The 17,610-nt window shown below is 42.9% G+C and overlaps 1 protein-coding gene across 1 annotated transcript in view; it reads right to left on the bottom strand.

Moving 5' to 3' along the window:
• Window positions 1–631: 631 nt before the first annotated feature.
• FREM3 (FRAS1 related extracellular matrix 3) overlaps window positions 632–17,610 on the bottom strand; it is a 71,372-nt gene continuing 54,393 nt past the window's right edge. Inside the window, 15 exon segments of the mRNA XM_075500520.1 lie at window positions 632–1,276; window positions 2,032–2,178; window positions 2,266–2,453; window positions 3,505–3,631; window positions 5,678–5,812; window positions 6,733–6,860; window positions 7,109–7,213; window positions 7,986–8,178; window positions 9,614–9,904; window positions 9,906–9,946; window positions 10,227–10,358; window positions 11,885–11,995; window positions 11,998–12,181; window positions 13,416–13,606; window positions 17,246–17,485. Of these exon segments, the coding sequence (XP_075356635.1) occupies window positions 746–1,276; window positions 2,032–2,178; window positions 2,266–2,453; window positions 3,505–3,631; window positions 5,678–5,812; window positions 6,733–6,860; window positions 7,109–7,213; window positions 7,986–8,178; window positions 9,614–9,904; window positions 9,906–9,946; window positions 10,227–10,358; window positions 11,885–11,995; window positions 11,998–12,181; window positions 13,416–13,606; window positions 17,246–17,485 (2,744 nt within the window). The 3' untranslated portion in view covers window positions 632–745.

Below are 17,610 nucleotides of genomic sequence, written 5' to 3'. Positions count from 1 at the left end.
ATGGGAAAGTAGTCATTAGTATTATTCTGATGTGCTAGAATCTGTTTAAGGATGTTTGAAAGCACTTAATGCCAGCACCTAAGCATTAACATACTATTTTTCTAGTGTGGCTTTACAATATAGTTCTAATTCTCATTGATGACATGTAATGCTCTCCTTACAGATAATTGCAATTACAGCCTTACCTCTGTGAGTCTCCCACCACTGTCCATATATCTGAGGTCCTCATTAAAATTTGAGACAAAAGTGTTGGTATCACTCATTTAAAAGAACACTATCACCTACTACTTAGCTTCCATTCTAATACTACTATCTTCTTCCTTCCCCAATAATAATTATTTAAAAAAACAACAACAAAGAAACCCAAAAAACCAAAACCAGTTATATGAAAGCTAGATACTGTATGTGTAATCAAAACCAGCACCCTTCTAAGCACCAGCCTTTCACAGTGGATATAAGGCATGTTTACAGCTGCATATATTCAAAACATTAAAGAAAGATTAGGTTTAAAAAAAAAGAAAAAAGCATCAACTCCCATTCATGGAGTACTAGTTTGGATTCTATAAATAAGTCACTCGCACATGAAGCTAGTACACCAACCCTGTCAGAAATAGCTGCCCTCCACAAATAATTGAACCAGCATTAGAACTGCAGCAGCAGTGCAAAGGAGTCAGCCAAGAGCTAGATTTGAGAGCCTGCTTTTTGGTGAAATTACATGTTAAAAGACAAGTACCCAAGAAATTGGCTAGACTTCTGAACTGTCACTGCTGCTGGGCCGTGTGGTCATAGCATCACTGCTGCTGGCGTGGCTGATGGGCGCTTTGCTTTTCCCAGCCAAGGGCTGTTTCCTCTGCTTCAACAAAAAGAGAGTTATGACCACAGTGCAGATCAGAAACAGCAGTCCCGTCAGGCCTCCAGTAATGGGTACAATACTGTTTCCAGAGTCCCTGCTTGTGATTTCCAGAACCGGCCTGTGATGCGGCACGCCAGCTGGGATCACATCTTTCTGGATGCTGACAGCTTTGTCAGAACGGTCAAGTGGAATATGCTGAATATTCGTGCCCCTGTTTTTATCTGCTCCAATGTCTTGCATGAAGACCGGGGCGTCTGGGTTGGCTCTTCTGCTGCGTTTAAAGGCTGTGGTGCTAACTCCTCCTTTAGCAGAGGACAACACATGGTGGTAGTCAAGACTTCTTTTGCCATTGTGCCTGTGCGCATTTTCCTTCGATCGTACTGTGTAAATAGTGTGAATGTACCACTCTCGGCCAGCTGCCACCTTAAAAAAACACCAAACATATAAAAACCCAACAAACCAGAACACCTCCCCCCCCCTCCCCCTTTACTATAAACTAGAAAACACCAAGCATCGGATTCATCCAGACAGACGTCCCAAGTTTGCTGCCAAATATGTCTAATTAAAGTCAATGGCAGAAACAGGCACTTGGAGATAGGATTAATCTTTTCTTAATGCAGACTGCTGCAGTAGGTCAGATAAACTAAGAGTGCCTGTTTCTTTCTAGTGTTAATGCAGAAAGGCTACTGCATTTACCTCACAAAACACTAGTCTTAATTTAGGCAAGAAGAATGCCACTTCAGGAGACCAAAAAAAGACTTCAGGAATTTGAATTAATCTGACTTAAAGCAGGATGCAGAGTTTGCTTTTTTTATTTCATATTGTATACAAGCCAATTACCTTTTCTTTTTTCCAGTTGCAAGAAAATAAAGTCTAATTTCTTAGTTTTCTCCTATGTAAAAAGGCCCCCATGGTAAGCTAAACCAGTGCCTTCTGCTCCCAGTCACAGGGGTACGTCTGCAATAACAGCAAGGCTGCAGAAGGGTGGCTCAGCTTTACAAAGCAATGCTGTCATTGTTTCTACACCGTTAGGGAGAGGGAACAAAGTAAATGTGTTGCTGAAGTCTGTTGCTGACTAACATAGTGCCCATGATTACCTGCATGCTCTGTTCTCCACCTCAGTCCAGTCATCTTTTAGCATGAAAGAATTTCTGTGACATACTTATCAGGCAACTTACCTGGAAGAGTGGAGCAGATGACAGGCTGAAACCATCAGAACCAGGCTGCTTTACTAGAGGAAAAGCATCTGCATGATCAGCTGCTAATGTAGCATGAAACTCCAGGTTTCCAAATGTTCTTGCTTGTGTCTCAGGTTGAGCTTTATCCTAAAGGACATAAGTTCAGTATTTCCAGATTCACATGGAAATCAGAGATCTAAAAACACATGCTACCATAACTCTTTGTTTACGTACCAGGATCTTGAACCTATACAAGAGGGAGGGTGAGTCAGCCAGGCGTCCGTATTCCTGATTGTCTGGGCTGTACTTGGGCACGTACCCGTCGGCACCAGTGCAAACAAACACCTTCTCGATGTTGCAGCTGAAGGAGTCACCGAGATTCTGAACTGGATCCACCATCACTCGGCCATAGATTTCAGATCCTCGTAAAGCAGATTAACACATTTTACATTATACCAGTCAATTTAAAATTATTAAATCAAGTTATTACCAAACCATTTTTCTTAAAAATTCTCAGGACAGGAATTATCTAGCTTTGTGTGTTTCCCTTTGCACATGAAGACAGTATGTTCCATGGCTGTCACTACTAATTTATCATGGGCTTTAGTCTTATTTTCTGTTACAATTTGTACTGATGTGTGATTGTTACAGTGCAGCTCTTTTTTAAGCAAGCTTTTCCCTTCTCCTCACTAGAGGGCAACCCATATTCACGTATAAGAAACTACCCAACCTGATAGCATTATATCAAGCAAAATAAAATTCTTAACAGGACTTTTGGGTTTCAGACTGATAACTCAAATAAGGGACCAATTAAAACCAAAATTATTTCTGGTCCACTATAAATGCCATTACCAGGTGTTTCCCTAGAACCTGATAACAGCTGCAGTCAGTGCGTGAGTACAGTGTGTGAGAGCACCTGCCCTGGGCCAGAACTCAAAAAAAAAAAATCAAGAATGAGTCTGAGCAGCTTGGCTGAAGCCAGCTGCAGTTATTGTGCATCCAGTCTGCAACTGAAAGCAGCTGCATGACCAAGTCAAGGAGCCTCAGGTGTACAAGGATTCAATGCCTGCATTTCTGACTAGAATAACCTAAGCACTGAAATCACTTAGCCCCCTCAAAATGGGGCAAAAAGTTCTAGTGTGGGCAGCTTCAAAGCAACACAACCAGAATGAGGGGAATATGTGATTATGCAGTAACTGAGCAAGAGTTTTCCAGAACTGTGGTTTCAGATATATGCACCTAAATTCTGCACCTACCTTTGGAATGCTTTTCCTCTCAGAGACCATAAACAGAACCAAAGCCTGCTTCAATTACACTAAATTACATCATATTTTAGTACTTCTGTATTTTACTTTTCTGCAGTGGAAATACCATGTAGGGGTTATAAAACTAGTAAAATACATATTCAGGTCTTGTTAAAAGTGGTTTTGTTTCAGCTTTCGTAACATGCTGAATGTACAATTGACTTTTCACCTTTGGTAAAGGCTACATCAGCTCCTTCTCCAAATCCCATTGATCCATCAGATATCCAAAGCTCCTTTTTAGACAGCAGAAACATTTGAGTATTTAGACTGAACTCTGCTGCCACCGGGTCACTGACCTGTGGGGAAAAGTGAAATTAAATGATCAAAATAATGCCTTGGTTGTTGCTTTACAATGATCATTATACACCATTGCCATAGTAGTGATGTGCTGATCAAGCCTTTCAGCAGTACACAGCATTTATAAGAATCCCTCCTACATACATAAACCTCCTGTTGTGCTTCTCATCATGACCATTAAAATACACAATTGTAGCGCTTTATTTCAACGTTTCTGAGTAAAACAGCAAAAGATATCCATTTCCTCAGATACAGGACAGCAATGTATCTTTTCAGTGACACTTGCAAAAGTTACTGGGAGAACAGGGCTGTGGGCAAGAGGCCAATAAAACTAATCAGGACCAGAACCTAGCTCAACATCAACTCATTTCCCCTACTCTAAACAACAACCCGCATATTCAAACAAACAAGCACAGGATGTGAAACCTCGTCTACTCCTACTCAGCCCTGGCCGCACTGTGCATGTTCCACTTGCGACCTAGAAGCTGCCTGCAGTTTGCCCAGAAAAGTAACCTGGCCAATGGCCCACGCCTGGAGACAACATAGGTGTTGCCCTGCAAGTAGGTCAATTCCTCTGGTGCAATGGTAGGTCAATTCCTCTGGTGCAATGGTAGGTCGCTCCCAGTCACCACCTTTCTGCCTTCCCCACCACAAACACCTTGTGGCTGCAGGAGCCCAACAGAGTCCAGCACATTTGGATGGAGGAAGCTGGCGCCGGGCCACAGGTCTGTGCCTGCCCTGTGACTCCGCTGCTCCGGAGTGCTGGAAGACCCACCACATGTGTAATGGCAGGGAGGTGTAGAGGGAACAGAAGGCAAATGGCTCTCCAACACAGAAATAAGGTAACGAACTAAACGGTCTCACGCCACTGTTTAATCTTGTTGACCACGATAAATGCAGCATCTAGGGGCAACAGTCATAAGGGTGTGATTATATACACAGAAGTGCAAAATTAACTTAATATGCAAATGCCACCACAACTCCAGTTACTTCCTTCCTCATCAAATCATTTTCCTCTTCCTGTGTAGCATTCATGTCCTGCATTACAAGGTGGCAGCAGGAAGACTATTGTTGAAGCAGTATCTTTAAATTAAATCCAACACCAATTCTTTGAGCAAGCAAGACCGAGACATTCAGTTGATTTGCATGTAATACAGTTGTCTCCACACATGCCATGCAACTGGATAATGAAGCAGAAGGCTAAAGAGCAGCTCTAATCGTCAAGAGGGCTGAACGGTTCTGACTGACATCGACAAGGCCTCTGACGTATTCAGTATTTTTGGGGGGGGAGGGAGGGGAATCACATCATTTTTTATGTATTGACTGAAGGATGCAATGTTATACTAAGAGGTTTTAAGAAGTTTGGTATGTTCACTGGAAGTCACGTCTCAGATTCAGAGCCCTTGGTCTCCAAATGCTCATTCCTCAAGCTAACTGCAACAGGAAATCTGGTCTTTGTAACAGTCTACAGTAGTAAGTTACTGCTACTTGGTGCACTTTTTTTTTTTCTTTAATACATACAAGAAAATTGTCACAAAGCCACACTAACTCTGGATGAAGTGTTTCCCACTGCTTGAGAAAAAGACCCTCTTGATACAATTCTATTACACTGAATCTCAGTCTTAAAAATCAACCTCAGGACTACAAGTTATTTTTGAAAACAATCTCACTTAGACCTAAAATTCCTTCCCCCTTCAGCCCCTGCCTTCCTGAAAAAAAGCAGCAAAATACTTGGGAATAGGCTGGACTATGAGGTAAGTAAATGGAAAAATAAGATTTTAATTATTGGAAAAAAACTAATTTAGTTTTAATTTATCTCACCAGAGAAGATGAGATCTAGAGCAATCTACAAGCCCTGTAAAACTCCTGAAGCCATCTGAAATACTCCATGATTTTCTCTTGACAGCTGGTACTGGATGGCCTATGCCAGAACATCCCTTTCAGTGGTTACAGAACACCTGCCTTTCAGCCTAAATTTGCTTTTGCCTGGTTTTGCCCATGAGGCTTCATGGAAAAATGTGTAAGTCCTAAGTAAAATGGTGTACCTGTTGGAACCTGATGCCCATATCAAACGCAATTGGTTCCCGTGGGTTGCAGATGACAGGAAGGGCATATGGCTGACTGGGCGCAGCGGTGCAAGGGATGAATTTCACAGTGTAAGTACCTGAGTAATCTCGTACCTGCAAAAAGATTAGAGAAATGAGCATTTCTCCACAGTCTCTGAACAATCGCTTTTTCTGCTCACATTGCCCCTGAGGTGAAGCTGTATTCCCAGCAGCATCCTGAACACTTTTACAAACTTGGACATTGCTGTTTACATTCACGGTGCTTTATCTCATGCAGGAAGCGTGTGCGCCAACACCATCAGTGCACTTCAGCAGCGTAGGCAAGGCACTGACACATGCTGTCTCTCCTCTACTTCTCTGTAAAACGAGGACTAATACAGAATACCTACTATCAGGCCTTTGAGGGACTGACCTTGCCGCAACGGTGGTGGGAATCAAACGTGTCAATGTCCAAATCTAACATACTAAATCTCTCCAAAGAGAAGATGATTTTGGCCAGATTTTTAGTGACTGCAAACGGCTCCTTTCCTGCCAGCTCAGCAAGAGCTGAGTAATTGGGCTGTGTCCCTCTCACAGACGCAAGATGCTTTTAAGCAAGCCTCTTCTGCCCTATTAGAGGCACAGGCTTTGCGGCCACAGTAGTTCCCACTGACTCCTGAGCTCAGCAGGAACTAAGCAGCTTTGCCACATGTGGGGAAAAAAATCCAGCTTCTCATAACAGCAGCAGCAACTCCTGCTGTTTCCTGGCAATGTCAAGGGAGATAACGTTAAGGCAAATTCTTCAAGAGATGCCACAGCTCCAGCCCTGGCCTGCTCAATGAACGGTGCCAGCTAGCGCTAGCGGGAGCAGGGGTTCAGGCCCCTGGACTCAAGCTCCAGGGACTTCTGACTGTTCATTATGTAATGAAAATACATGACTGCATCCAAATGAGTTGATGCTTACTGATCTGATAGTGCTGATGACTGCATGGAAAGCACGTTAAAAACTGACATTCCCTTTGATTCCCTAAATTCAAGGCTGAATGCAAACTCACAGCAAAGTCGGAGATAAAACTCCACTGCTGCACAGGCTGGTGGAAGGTCGGCTCGCTTCGTAACAGACTGAGTGTAAACGTGAGGCCAGGGTGGTCAGCAGACATCACCATTGACACCAGAGACGTTCCTGAAAGAATAAAAGGCAAATTAAAATTTGCCATAATTAATACTTGATGCCTGGCATGGTATAGAATCAGCACACAAAAGCAGAGAAGCAAGAGAATGGAAAGAAATTAACTTACACTCCAGAAAAGGAAGTGTTTCTGTTACTTATTCCCCTTCTACACTGAGAGAGACCCTTTACTGTGATACCTTTGTCATCTGCCAGGCAGACAGCACTACAGATACTCAGGCTGGCACAGGCGGGGTACGCACCTGGGTGGGACATCACCAGCTGGCCCCGGAAACGAATCTCTGTTCGGAAGTTCACCACTAGCCGCCCTTCGTCATTGATCCGCATACTTGTGGGATAGAGGGAGCCTAGGGAGGAAAAGCCAACGATTTTACCACCAACATTTCCCAAGTGCATTTTTAAAGGAAAGCTCTTCATATACTTTCTGCATCTGGAGATCTGAAACACTTTACCTAAACGCTGGTGCTCTTCACAGATATTAAACCCTGTCACATTGTTTGTTTTGAGACAGATCTCCAAACCCACCAACTTCAGAAGAAATGCACTCATTTACACCTGCTAATGGTTCAATCCATTAAGGCAGAATTTTTTTTCTCCCTTTTGCTGACATAAGATCAGGCTCACCTGAAGTATATCCACATGTGCTGATATAACAGAGTGCAGGCAGGAGAAAGAAGGGGTCTGGGACTTTTTGTCACACGAACACCAAGGCTGCTCACTCCAGTAAGGTCCCTTTTGCAGGCACTTCCCCCGCATAGGGCTATGTAAAAGTGCTTCCGTTGCCCTGTAACTGCATACCAATTCAGCACTGGAGTCTATCTCTCCATAAGAACATCTGCTTTGGAGTTGGTCTGTGCACTAATTTATCTCATTTTTTATAGATTAAAAGCAGCATGCAATTGAGGGAAGATTCAAAACATCTAGTTTAGTAACATACGGCATTAAAAACCAAACATAATTGTCCTTTGGGTGGGTGTTTTAACTGAGGGAGTCAGCATGCTGTTACTGCTTTTGAGATTCTCAAGGTTAAAAAGCATCGAGTCATTGACCACACGTCTCCCATCATCAGAACGTTGAACAGGATGGAGTTTAGAAATGACGCCACCTGAAACAGCTCACCTTGGAGCTCTGATTGAGGAGGGCTGCCTATCCCATCTTTCCACAGGATAGCCGTGTCGTACACAAAGGTGAGTCTCAGCTCAGACTGCAAATCAAAATGTTGCCAGCCACCAATGGCAGCAGGGGAGTGGAAGACATAGGAGACATAGAGAGGCACCCGCAGAGTTACATACGACTGCACCAGATTTAAGACCTGAAAAACATTGAGGCACCAGGTTACTGCATGCAACCTGAAAAAAAATTACTTTCACTGCCAACCTTGCATTCTCATGAACCTAAGCAAAAAAAAACCTGCACAGAAACATTTTACATCTGTTACTGACATCACTATTATTTCAGGTCCTGCAAATCACCTCACTTGATAGTGTCCTCAAATCTTTGCCAGTTCAACACAGCAGGGTTCGTACCTCTCCAAAATAAGGTCCATCTAAGATTTTGCTTTACCTTGGAATTTAAAAAAAAAAAAAAAGTCTCAAAACAAACTCCATAGAAATTGAAGGTGGCCTAAATTAAAATTCCAGATGAGAAAAACCAGATTCCTTAGGCATTCAGAAATCAAACACAAATTTAGAAATGAGTCCTGTAAGTAACACCTACCTTTACAATAGATTGAACTCTGTGAATTATGGCACCCTGAATCACTGCAATTTAAAACTATGGTCTGAGTCAAGAAGGTCTCTCTCTACCAAGCAACTAACAAGCAACCAGAACAGGCGGCCAAGCAGATAGTTAGTAAATAAATCTTTGGCCATTGAGCATCGATTGAGAAGGTAACAGTTGAGCACCTAGGAAATGGGAAAGCATCAAGCTGCTGAGCCAAGGCTGATTCAAGGTGAAGTCAGCACAGAGGCTCTACAGCCCCCTGGAATTTCCTCTAATGTAAGTGCAATTGCTGTAGGGCTCTTGTGTGCTGGGTTATTTTCTAAGTAAATACAAAGTGCTGTCAGACACTGCACAGGGGAGCCACTGTGCCTGCTCTGTGATCGATATTGATGTAATTCATATCAAAGACCTGGAACGATGGCCTGTTTTACTCAGGAAAATTACGTGTGTGCTTGTTCCTTATCAACCAAGCTTCTATTCATAAAGTCTCACCTACTTGACAGCTCTGCCTAAAGCCCAAACCCTGTAAATTTAAATTAGAGCATCCAATTAAAAAAGTGTTTTGGGTTTTTTTGTAAAAAAGCATTTTTTATGTAGCCTTAGAACACACTTCCAGGGTCAATAACATACTTTACACATATGGTTTACTTCTATAAGGCAATAAAATTGTAGCCTCTTCTTTGAACATGCTCCTACACGGGCTTTGGGTGATAGCACAAGCACATACACAGTTTGGAAAAGCTCTTTGAGTCAAAAAAGCAGAGTTTCTAAAATCCAGACTAGGAGCAACAGGAATGCAGTAAGCTGTGCTTAGTTACAGGAAAGATGAATCACGTCTGTGCACAGAAATACAGTGCAAAGGAACAAATCTGTACTTCTAAAAACATTTGTGCTAAGGGAACACGTATGAAACTGCCTGCATAGTGACTAAATCCTTTCTCATGCAATCATTAGTAACACATTATGTCGGACTTGTGCTTCCAAAGCCTCCTGTTGAGAGGGGAAGGCATTTCAGTGCCACATACCTGCCCATCTGTGCCAATGGAGCCACTGCAGTCCGTCAGCAGCTCAGACATATCGTAGTAACTGTTGAACTCCCAAAGGCAAGCCTCAAGGTTGAGGTTCTGGTAGAAACGCAAGGTTTTGGCAGACCGCAGAGCACTGCTGTACTGGTAAGGTGACATTTCTCCAATCACTTTGGGGTTCTTAGTTTCCTCTGTAATAAACCCATGTTTGGTCTGGATCTCATTATAGTCCAGTATGTTGGAGCACTTGTGGTGTCCCACACGAGTGCCATCTGGGCTAAGCCCAGTTGGCAAAGTTGGATAAGGGGCACGTGGAGATAACTGGCAGCATTCCTAAAATGTAAATGTCACATGACCCATTAACATCCTGAATGGAAATGAAGTATTCACTAACTGCTTGTGAACATATTTTAGAGCTAGAGTCTCGAAACATAGGAGCTAAGGATGCCCAATGTTTCATCCTTCATTAACCTTGCAATTAGCAACTTGTTCATTAAACATGGACTATTCATGGTTGTGCCACAACACAGCAAACAACTGTGGAGACAAACCTGTGGGAGAGGAAAAGTCCAAAGCAGCGTGTGTTAATTAACTCTCACCACTTGATGCTTACCATCCATATGGGGCATTGTGACTGTTAGTCGGATCAGATTGCGATAGTCGGGATCATCTGGACCTGTGTAGTGAATTTTAGCTGAGAAAGGTTCTGCTCCTACTGTTCCTGGGATGCGAGGTTGGCAAAGACCTAAGCAAAGGGGAAAGACAGGTTGTGAGATGCCTTCTCACCTGTGTCATATCTGTGTTAAGCAGCTTGGAGATGTCTGTCCATAGAGCTAGGTCAGAAAAAAGCAGAAATGTTGACACGCTAATTAGGGAGTTCCTCACAGCTCTGCCCATACTCCCTAGTCTGACTCCTAGGGCCAAGAAGTCCTTTTCCAGAGAGGCAAGGGCAGAAGTATGGAAACCCTTCAATGCCCAGCAGCGGCTGAGAAACCTTTTCAGCCACTGAGCATGAACACAACTGCCTAAAACCTGGATGGATTTCAGTCCAGGTTACATGCCCAAAAGCTTCCCTTCCTTACCCAACTTGTGATCTTAACAAAAAATACTGCCTCTATCCACAAGCCTTGTTCTAGGCCACTGCCACTACAACAGGACCATCACTAATACCCAGGTAACACAAAACTTTTTCAGTTCTTCCCACTTAGTTCAATCCTACCCAGGGGTTTTGCACTGCGGCTGGAGGAGATGGAGGTGAAGGACTTCACGTAGCAGAGGAGATGTAGCAGAAGGACTGAACTGCACAAAACAGAGCGCTGAGGAAGCACAGCATGACCCACTTGCATAGTCGGTGAGCCAGGGCTTCTCTCACCCAGTGAGTATTTAATTACAGAGCCTAAATGAAACATTTTAGTCTCTCATTTTCAGTACCCCCATTTTCAGTACCCAACATTTTGGCCCCTTGAATCCCATGATGCAGTAAAGTCAGGCTCCTGCTTTAATTTAGGCAGAACAGGACTTTAAAGTAACTCCCAAGTAACTGTTGTAGTCGCTAACTGATTGAGCAAAAAGATGCATTTTCCTCATCTGAACTGATGAGGAAAAGCAACGGATTAGACATACACATCGAGATATGGATTGCAGTTAAGAATCCTGTGGGATGTGGACTAAACCCAGAATTAGGATGTCTCCTTACCTTCTGAGGCACAGCCTAAGTTCTCAGCAGAGTTATGCATGCAGTGCTGCAATATCTGAATTTCCACATGGATTTCATGCCCCCACCCTTTTCCAGCACTTATATTTTAATTCTTTAGTCTGCAGGTCTTTAGACAACATCAAATTCAATACATCTACAATCTGTTCTTAGTGTCAGTAGCTGTGTTGTATAAACTAAAAACACATGGAAATGGAGGTGTATTTCAAATATGTATATTGAGAAGAGCAAAGGACCCCAGACTGGGGAACTCAAATTCTGCTCTACTCACTAGTCAAATTAGGTGTCAAACATCATTATCACCATACACCCACCAATCTTTTACACGTGACCTACGATGGGCGCAAACTTTTGAAATACCAGAGCTGATAAGACAATTACAAGATGCTTTTGCCTTTCACTAGCAACAGTCCCATATGCGTATGAAAAAAAATTAACTAACATACGAGCACTAATGCCCTAAAACAAAACACCCCATAGCAGACCACCAGCAGCTGCAAACACTACCTCATCTTTTCCCAAGAAAGGCTACCTAATTCCCATCATTAACAACTTACCTTCCTCTTTGTTTACTGTATAAATTGGACTTAGCAGCTCCAGACCTGCATGACCATTGGCATTCACAGCTCGAGCTGCACACTGAAGCCTGGAGCCTGCCTGGAAGTATCCAGGGAGATGGATTTGGTGCTGGTAAAAAAAGTGTTGGAGTCCACTTCCCTCATTGGGCTGGTGACACCATCACTCCCATTTGGAGCACTGACAAGCCAGCGGTACAGGGTCAGAGTATCATTGATGTTTTCCATGGCACAGATGGATCCGGTTTTGTCGTAGTCTGAATACTTGGGATTGCATGCCTATGGGTTGGCATTTACACAAAATAAAGGGGGTTATCTATTCTTACCTACAGTGCTCCAGGCAAGCAAACTGTTAAGCATTATTCTAACAGTACTGTACTTATTACTAAAACTGTATCAGCAAAATAAGGCCTTTATGCAGGCACACTTTTCCGCTTAATTGAGGGGATATGAATGAATGCCATGGGACTTTTTAAATTAAAAACAAGAACAAACAAACAAAAAAACCAAACCCCAGATAGTGGTGAGTTGTTGTTACAATTCATGTTACCTCTGACAATGCAAACTTGGAAAATGCTAGTGCTAACTCTAAAAACTGAACTCTTATTTGACAACATCAGAGTCAGTTCTCCGAAATTCAGACACCCTAGCTTGAAAAATCCCACTCTGAAACCACTCTAATAAATTAGAAACTGTTACGAACATAAAATGAATGGCCTGAATTCATACATCCCTGGCAAAGAGCTGCCAAGTTACAACTGCACCCTCCCCAGCAGTCTGTTGCTGCTCCCACAGCAGAATCAAGCAGGAGTGAAGATGCATGTGTGCTTTTTGCTAATGCAAAAATTCAGCTTTTTTTTTTTTTTTTTTTTTTCCTAAAAATCATCCTTGATCAACAGTTTAAAACATCTGACTTAACGCAGAAGCAGCAGGCACACAAGTACTTGTCCTTCTGCCAGCTCTGTCTGGGAGAGCAGCCTCCTGCAGATGGGACAGATGGCCGATACCAGAGGCTGTTCAGTCAACTTTGTTAAAATCTGCTGCTCAGCTACTCATGGCACAGCTCTGCTCACAAAGCCCTGGATGTGAACCATTTCTGGAAAGTTCTGTATGGCCCAGCCACAGATGTTTTTTGGGCAGCACTTACCTCCTCCTCAGCTTTGGGTTTAGAAACCTCTATTTTTCTGGCCCTAATTCCATGTGTCCCAGTCATCCCCTGGAACTGGTTATTAGTTTGACATCACAGCCCAGTACCAAAGATCTATTTAGGTCAGCAAGAAACACTCATTGCAGAAAGAGCTGTCACAGGTTAGGGGTGTTAGTGACTCTCTCTTGGAAGCTCTCGTTCTCCGAGTTAGGTCAGCAGAAAGACTTATGCGAGTGCCTCTGACACCGTACCAGCCTGCTGCTTTTAGCTGTCATTTTCCAGAACTGAATACTTTTTCAATTTTCTTACCTGGTCCAGAGCACAGAATGGGCAAGCTGGACAAAAGCATACAGAAACAAGCCTTACCGTTACACAGACAACAGGATAGCCAGTTGGAGGGTGTGGATTCTCTTTGCTTTTAGCAGTATCGTCATACATCAGAAGTGAGACAACCTGGGGAACAGCTGGAAACGTCACATCTGCAACACTGTCCATTTCTTCAATGTACACAATGGCTTTACTCATGTGAGTTGAGAGAGAAAAGCTTATGTATACTGCTGAAAATAAGGAATGGAGGGAGGAGGAGAAGTGGTGCCTGCAACTTAATTTCTGCCACCAAGCTTATTCTAGTTTTACTCAGGACTCTTCAATAAAGTGGTGACTTGTATTAAGGACGATTCACTCCTCAGTGGTTTTTAAAGGTTTTCCACTTAAAACCTGTTCACTAGCAACTAGCTAAAAATTAAGGAAGAATTAATTCCCCAAACACTAGGAAAAGGGAAATAAAAATATTCCCACTTTTCTTTAAAAAAAAAAAAAACCAAAACAACCCACCCACCCACCCAGTTGCTGACTCACTCCCTGTCTTCAGCACGGCAGGAGGAGGAAATAGGATGAGAAAGGTCATGGGTCCAGCTAAAGACAGGGAGATTGCTTACCAATTACTCCAATGGGCAAAACACACTCAACTTGGGGAAAATTAATTTAATTTATTACCAATTAAAGTACTACTAAAGGGTAGTAAGAAACAAACATTAAAACACCACCTTTCTTCCTCATTTTCCTGTGCTCAACTTCACTCCTGACTCATCTACCCCCCCAAAACCTTACCATAAACATAAAATACAAAAACAAACCCCCAAACTCTCCTAAACTAATTCCACAGACCATGTAGTAGCTTCAGCCTACATGTCAATTTGATCTCACTTGACAGCCAGTTTAGGCTTTTACCAACTTAGACTGTGTGTTAACTTTAGAGCCTCTGTTTTTGAAATAGTGGCCTACAAATTGATCAAGGTATAACATACATGATGTAATGGATCCCAAGGCTGTAGCTTCTCTGCATGTAGTAATTTACTGTACATAGTATTGAAGTAAGAAGTTGCTAGTGTTTGAGTCAACTTAGATCTTAAATATAGCCTAAAATGGCAGGCGGTGCTCTTCAGAACTGTGGTAGCTCTAACACTTGCTGCGCTCTCCTCTGCTTCACCAAAATAAAGGAAGAAATGGGAGACGAATCTATGCCCATCTGTCCCCATTCATGCCTTCCTCCCTGCCCACAGACCTCCTGCCATGGGAACGGGTGAGAAGGCCTCACAGAGCTGTACTTGGGCACCTGAAGTGAAGCAGAGCACTGATCAGAGCACCACAGCATGGCTGCAGCTGCTGCCGCCACGTCTCTCCACACGTTTAGAGAGGGACCAACACAGCCTCTCTGCTGTATTGGGTCTCTAGCAGCCAGAGACACTATTAATACAAACAAAAACTGCCAATCACAGCTTCTTGCTTTCTTTTTTTATATTTTTAAATCTTTTGATGTAATGGGAAAAGTCAGAAGAGGTTTCTACAAGCCAGTGTCCTGGTTTCAGCTGGGATAGAGTTAATTTTCTTCCTAGTAGCTGGTATAGTGCTGTCTTTTGGATTTAGTATGAGAATAATGTTGATAGCACAGTGATGTTTTAGTTGTTGCCAAGCAGTGCTTACACTGGTCAAGGACTTTGCGGCTTCCCCTGCTCTGCCAGGTGCACAAGAAGCTGGGAGGGGGCACAGCCAGGACAGCTGACCCCAACTGGCCCAAGGGCTATTCCATACCATATGGCGTCATGCTCAGTATAGAAACTGGGGGAGTTGGCTGGAGGGCAGTGGTCGCTGCTTGGGGACGGGCTGGGCATCAGTCAGCGGGTGGTGAGCAGTTCATCACTTGGTTTTTTTTTCCCTGGGTTTTGTTCCTGTCCCTCTCTATTGTAGTTTTCCTCTTCATTACAATTTATTATTTTTTTTTTTTTTTTCCTTTTTTCCAATTATTAAACTGTTCTTATCTCAACCCACGAGTTTTCTTACTTTTGCTCTTCCAATTCTCTGCCTCATCCCACCATGGGGGAGGGTGAGCGAGCGGCTGTGTTGCTGACTGAAGCTAAACCACGACAGCCAGTTAGTGCACTAGACTTTCCCCAGATGTATACCAACAGCTTGGAAAGAATGAGAGCGCTCTCCACTGCCAAACTCTCTGTGAAGCATATAGTGGGTCACACATAAAATTTGTAATTCAATGCTTCTAGACTTTGTTCAGAGTGCGTGGATTTACAGCTAATTTATACCAGTATTTAGACAGGTATGCACCAAACTAACCACAGGAGCGTATGAATACCAGGCTGTCATGCACACTGTGAGTACATGCTTTTTTAGATGTTTTTGCTCTAAGTAAAATGTACTAGTAGACTGAGTTGTTAGCATCTGTTCTTCAGCACAATGACCAAGTAAAAGTAACCCACTTTCACTGGACAGAAAAAATAAATACAAGTTGATATTGATAACTTGTTGGAAGACTTAAAATAATATAAAAACATAATATCCTGACAAGATTTTGCACCAAGCTAACTAGCTTTCTTCCAAACAATTCCTAGACACAGTTCAGAATTAGTGTGGGCAACAGTTTTCATGCAGAGATCCTGCTTCAGTAGCAAAGAAAGTTCAACAGAGTGGGTTTGCATGCTTCAGTGGCAAAGAAAGTTCAACAGAGTCCGTCTGCATGCCAAGGAATAGTCCCAGGTACATTATTATACCAGTACGGATACTGTCTCAGGCTCCGTTTGCAGTGCATATTTAAGCAGGATCCAAAACACTGCACTTTGAACTGAAAAGTTAAGATACGTGGCATTAGGTCTTTAAGAGACATGTTCATCTACACGAAATCCCAAGACAAGAACAGTCTATTAGAAATAGGCAGCTGTGGTCCTTCCTCCAGAAACCAAGTGGGGATTGTTATTTCTTGCTAAAAGTCAGGGGGAAGTGGTACCCATTTTTCTGACACTAGCCCTTAGTCAATAGCACGAATACTCAAGAAATGAGAGACCTTGTGTGTTCATTTTACTCCAATTGTATTCAAGGTCATACCTCCCTGGGAGACACTGTAGAAGAGTTACTCCTCTAGGGAGTTTGCATAACCGCCAGGCTATAACTGTTCCTGTGAGGGTGACACTCCATCAAAATCATGTCACTGAGGAAAATAAAATCCAAATGCAGTGGGTCACAGAAAGAGAATATGGGTCTGTAACCTTGAGGCTTGGACTCTTTCCTGAGAGACAGGGCACCTGGAGCGGGCTTTTCTATGAAAAGCATCCCACCACTGGCAACTCCTTACTGTAAGTGCTTAGGGTAAGTCTCTCTTCCATACTGCAGAATGATGAAAGCAGAATAAATCTAGACAATTGCCTTAAAATAGCAGAACCAGGATTTTGAGCATATTCCTGTATCATCTTAAGCTATCACAACAATATCCTAACCCTCTGCCTACTCAGGGGACCTGAAGGCAAAGCTCAAGAACCAAATTCTGCTCTAACACATGACTTGGGCAGATAACAACCCAAGCTAGGCCGAACTTTCATTCTTATGAAGAAACCCTGAGTCTGCATTCCAGGTTAAGAAATTCAAAGTAGCCCAGAGCAAACAGGATCTCACCTCCAATCCAATGCTAATACAGTCCCTTACAGGTCGCACAATTAACTTGGAGAAAAACAAAAATAGACAATACTCAAATCTCCCATTCCAAAAAAAAGTGGAACTCCAAGTCTAAAGTACAGTACTTACCATTTGGTTATCAAAACAAGAATTCAGCTCCCTGTCCAGTGTTCATTTGCAGGATGTTGATTAGTTTCCAAACTAATGTTTCCCAGCCCCACACGCAATGAAGCCCTTACCTTCTGACACTGGACTGTAGTCTTCCCCTGAGGTGGCACACGCAATGAAGCCCTTACCTTCTGACACTGGACTGTAGTCTTCCCCTGAGGTGGCTGAGCCATCCTTAGTGTGCACTCTGACAACAGATACTTTGGAGCTATCACCAAGGCGTAGAACATGGATTCTTACTAGTGCAATTTCTCCAGGTTCCTGAGGCTCCTGAATGCTGTGCTTTATTTCAGAGAATTTAATCACTGGTTCTAGACGAGGAAAAAAAACCACAACAAAAACCTGAACATTAAAAAAAAAAAAAAATTTACTCATGTCAACTAAACCAAGTGCAAATACCTTATCTGAGAGTGGACAGTCCAAAGGAAATGAGAAA

Source organism: Mycteria americana, chromosome 4, assembly GCF_035582795.1.
Source record: "Mycteria americana isolate JAX WOST 10 ecotype Jacksonville Zoo and Gardens chromosome 4, USCA_MyAme_1.0, whole genome shotgun sequence".
NCBI lineage: Eukaryota > Metazoa > Chordata > Aves > Ciconiiformes > Ciconiidae > Mycteria > Mycteria americana.
Note: the sequence above shows the minus strand (reverse complement) of the source record. Positions and strands in the feature narration are given on the sequence as shown.